This window comes from Bison bison, unplaced genomic scaffold (genome assembly GCF_000754665.1).
Source record: "Bison bison bison isolate TAMUID 2011002044 unplaced genomic scaffold, Bison_UMD1.0 scf7180017864346, whole genome shotgun sequence".
Lineage (NCBI taxonomy): Eukaryota > Metazoa > Chordata > Mammalia > Artiodactyla > Bovidae > Bison > Bison bison.
Window position 1 is genome coordinate 1,213,335 of NW_011494918.1, and position 3,906 is coordinate 1,217,240.

A 3,906-nucleotide genomic window follows, 5' to 3' on the forward strand; every position below is an offset into this window, starting at 1 on the left:
CAGGTATGGATGTGAGATTTGGACTGTGAAGAAAGCTGAGCACCGAAGAATTGATGCTTTTGAACTGTGGTGTTGGAGAAGACTCTTGAGAGTCCCTTGGACTGCAAGGAGATCCAACCAGTCAATCCTAAAGGAAGTCAATCCTCAACATTCACTGGAAGGACTGATACTGAAGCTGAAACTCCAGTACTTTGGCCACCTCATGCGAAGAGTTGACTCATTGGAAAAGACTCTGATGCTGGGAGGGATTGGGGGCAGGAGGAGAAGGGGACGACAGAGGATGAGATGGCTGGATGGCATCACCGATTCAATGGCCATGAGTTTGGGTGGACTCTGGGAGTTATGATGGACAGGGAAGCCTGGTGTGCTGTGGTTCATGGGGTCACAAAGAGTTGGACACGACTGAGCAACTGAACTGAACTGATTCACAGTCTCACCACTTTTCTTTTCAGAAAGAGTAAATCTTAAAAAAAAAATTATCCTGTTCTGTTTGGGCAGGAAAATGCACCTGCATTAATAAAAAAAAACTTTTTGGCCATGATATGCAACATATGAGACCTTAGTAGGGATCGAACCACATCCCCGGGCTAGGGATCGAACCGCATTCCCTGCACTGGAAGCACGGAGTCTTAACCACTGGACCACCAGAGAAGTACCCCCCACATTTTTTTTGATTCCAGATTTTTTTCAATGTAGACCTGCTATGGTAATATTTCTACCAGGAGGCAGCTTCACACCTTGCATCTTCCATCAGCCCCAGTGAGATGGCAATTGGCTGTCAATGTGAAAGAAATGCTCTTTGAGTGACCTCAGGCTAGGGCTGAGCCTCATGGGCCCCTGGTTATAAATGTGCAGTACAAACTTCTTCCTAAATGCATGCTTTAGTTTGTACCGATGATTTGTTTGTATTATTTGAGATTCAGTTTTATCTATTTTTTATTGGATTCTAAAATCTTGGTTGTCAGCATATAATCTCCCACTGGGAGTTCTGTAGCTTTAATAAGCAGATTTCATTGTAAGCTAGGGAGAAAAGGCATGTTTAAAATGAATAAATCCTGCAAAGATCAGAAAAAAAATGCTCTCTGTGGATTAAATTGGTGTTTAAAGTGTAGCCCTGATGAAGCAGGGAACATGAGTTCAAGACCCATAGTAGGAAAATTGGATTTTACTCAGTTACATTTGGAAAGAAAAGACCACAATTGGAGACCCTGTCATGGGATACCCAAGAATATCAAGACACAGCTTCATGACAAATACACTCTGATTCTGAAAAGGGACAGCCCTAACCATATTGTTCAACAAAGATGAAAATATGCAAGACAGATGTAGGAAATCAAACTCAGCTCATCAAACTCACTTGATCAGAATAAAACAACTGTAACTCTCTTTTTCTGAGAATGTCATTAACTATAACATTTCAAAGAAAAGCAGGTCCAAGTCATTGTTGGTGTATGTGGTTAACTTTCTTCTAATGCAGCTTTTTCTGTCTCCTTTTTTCTTTCCTAATGCTTAATTTAGACCCTCGCTGGACGAGGCCCTGCAGTGGCGTGATTCCCTGGACAAGCTCCTGCAGAACAATTGTAAGTTTGGGGAAAAAAGAACAACCGTAAATTTGAATTATTTTTATAAAGGTCAGGGGAAAGAGGCCAAAAAAATGGGCAGCTTTATGTTGCCAGTGCCTTCTTCTCAAATTTTGATATTTCTTCAACTTTGGAAGGATGCCAAGGGAGTATGATTATCTAGCTCACCTTGGGAGAATGTGAAAATGAGTTGTCTGGAGGGCTCCTGAGTACAAGTTGTATTCCCATCTGTCCTGCTTACTTGAATGAGCAGAGCCAGTAGTTTGACTTCTGTTCGTCTTAAAATTTTCATCAGTAAATAGAGACACTTCATCTTCCAGCTTGGGCTCAGAATGGCTTGATATGGATTGGGTGTATCAGTGTACATATCACTAAACTCTGAGGCATGGGTTGGGTGGTATTTCAAATTGCTATTAATTGCTTTGGAACCAGCCACAGGTTGTTAACCTTTCCGAACCTTATTTTCCTCTTCTGGCAGCATGCCTTTTGTATCTTCATTCAAGACATGACAAAAGCGAAAGCAAGATCTCCTCTCCAAGCTAATACCAATACACCTGAGCACTATTTGCCTTTTCTCAATGCAAAATCCTTACTGACTCCCAAGGTCAGAAGTATCAAGTTTAAATTTCTAGTTCTTAGAATTCTCCATAGTAACTATTATTGCTGGTCTGCAGTCAAACTGCTCTGTTCTCCCCTCCATTTCTATGTGTCATCCCTTTGACGAGAAGATTTTGTATTCGTATCTCTATCAGTTGAAATTCTCCTCTCCCACTAGAGCGAATCTAAGTACTAAATGCCTAGTTTTCCTTGACCATCCAGAATGATTTATGCTCCCTCTGAGTTTGCAGCACAGTTAGTTTGCACATTTTTCCGCTACTTGTTATTCACTGCATCATGCTCTGATCACAGCATCTTCCTCCTATAACAGATTATAAACTCATTGACATCCAGGAGTTAGTCTTTTTCATCTGGATAATTTCACAACAGGAAGTGCATGGTAATACAAAAATCTTGAATCATTCTCCCTAAAACTAGTATTTATGTAAATTATCTAACTCACATTTTTCCATTCTCACTATAAAAACTGAATATGACACTTTGTTCAATGCTTTGCGAAAATAAGGATTTAAAAAATATTTCCCACAGGACCATCAAGATTCATAGACATAGAATAGGTGGCAAAGAATGTATGAGGAAATGTATACAAACAACATGTTTTGTCTTGTTTTTGGCGAGGTCATCTTCTGCTTACCTGTGATAGAATCAATATCTAATATCTGGAGGCAGAGCACCAAAGTCATTAATTTGAAACTTTCTCAATATTATCAACTTCTGACTTTTAAAAAAATTTACATTATTGAAGTATAGTTCATTTATAATGTTGTGTTACTGCTGTACTACAGTGATTCAGTTCAGTTCAGATCAGTCGCTCAGTCGTGTCCGACTCTTTGAGACCTCATGAATCGCAGCACGCCAGGCCTCCCTGTCCATCACCAACTCCCAGAGTTCGCTCAGACTCATGTCCATCGAGTCAGTGATGCCATCCAGCCATCTTATCCTCTGTCGTCCCCTTCTCCTCCTGCCCCCAATCACTCCCAGCATCAGAGTCTTTTCCAATGAGTCAACTCTTTGAATGAGGTGGACAAAGTACTGGAGTTTCAGCTTTAGCATCATTCCTTCCAAAGAAATCCCAGGGCTGATCTCCTTCAGAATAGACTGGTTGGAGCTCCTTGCAGTCCAAGGGACTCTCAAGAGTGTTCTCCAATACCACAGTTCAAAAGCATCAATTCTTCGGTGCTCAGCTTTCTTCACAGTCCAACTCTCACATCCATACATGACCACAGGAAAAACCATAGCCTTGACTAGACGGACCTTTGTTGGCAAAGTAATGTCTCTGCTTTTCAATATGCTATCTAGGTTGGTCATAACTTTTCTTCCAAGGAGTAAGCATCTTTTAATTTCATGGCTGCAGTCACCAACTGCAGTGATTTTGGAGCCCAAAAAAATAAAATCTGACACTGTTTCCACTGTTTCCCCATCTATTTCCCCAAAAGTGATGGGACCGGATGCCATGATCTTGGTTTTCTAAATGTTGAGCTTTAAGCCAACTTTTTCACTCTCCTCTTTCACTTTCATCAAGAGGCTTGTTAGTTCCTCTTCACTTTCTGCCATAAGGGTGGTGTCATCTGCATATCTGAGGTTATTGATATTTCTCCCGGCAATCTTGATTCCAGCTTGTGCTTCTTCCAGCCCAGCGTTTCTCATGATGTACTCTGCATATAAGTTAAATAAGCAGAGTGACAATATACAGCCTTGATGTACTCCT

General features: G+C 40.9%; 1 protein-coding gene across 1 annotated transcript in view; it reads left to right on the forward strand.

The window, feature by feature from the left end:
* RGS5 (regulator of G-protein signaling 5) overlaps positions 1-3,906 on the forward strand; it is a 59,103-nt gene that overhangs the window by 36,409 nt on the left and 18,788 nt on the right. The window contains exon 3 of the mRNA XM_010854659.1: positions 1,519-1,580. Coding sequence (XP_010852961.1) covers positions 1,519-1,580 — 62 coding nt within the window. The remainder of the gene's footprint in view (positions 1-1,518; positions 1,581-3,906) is intronic.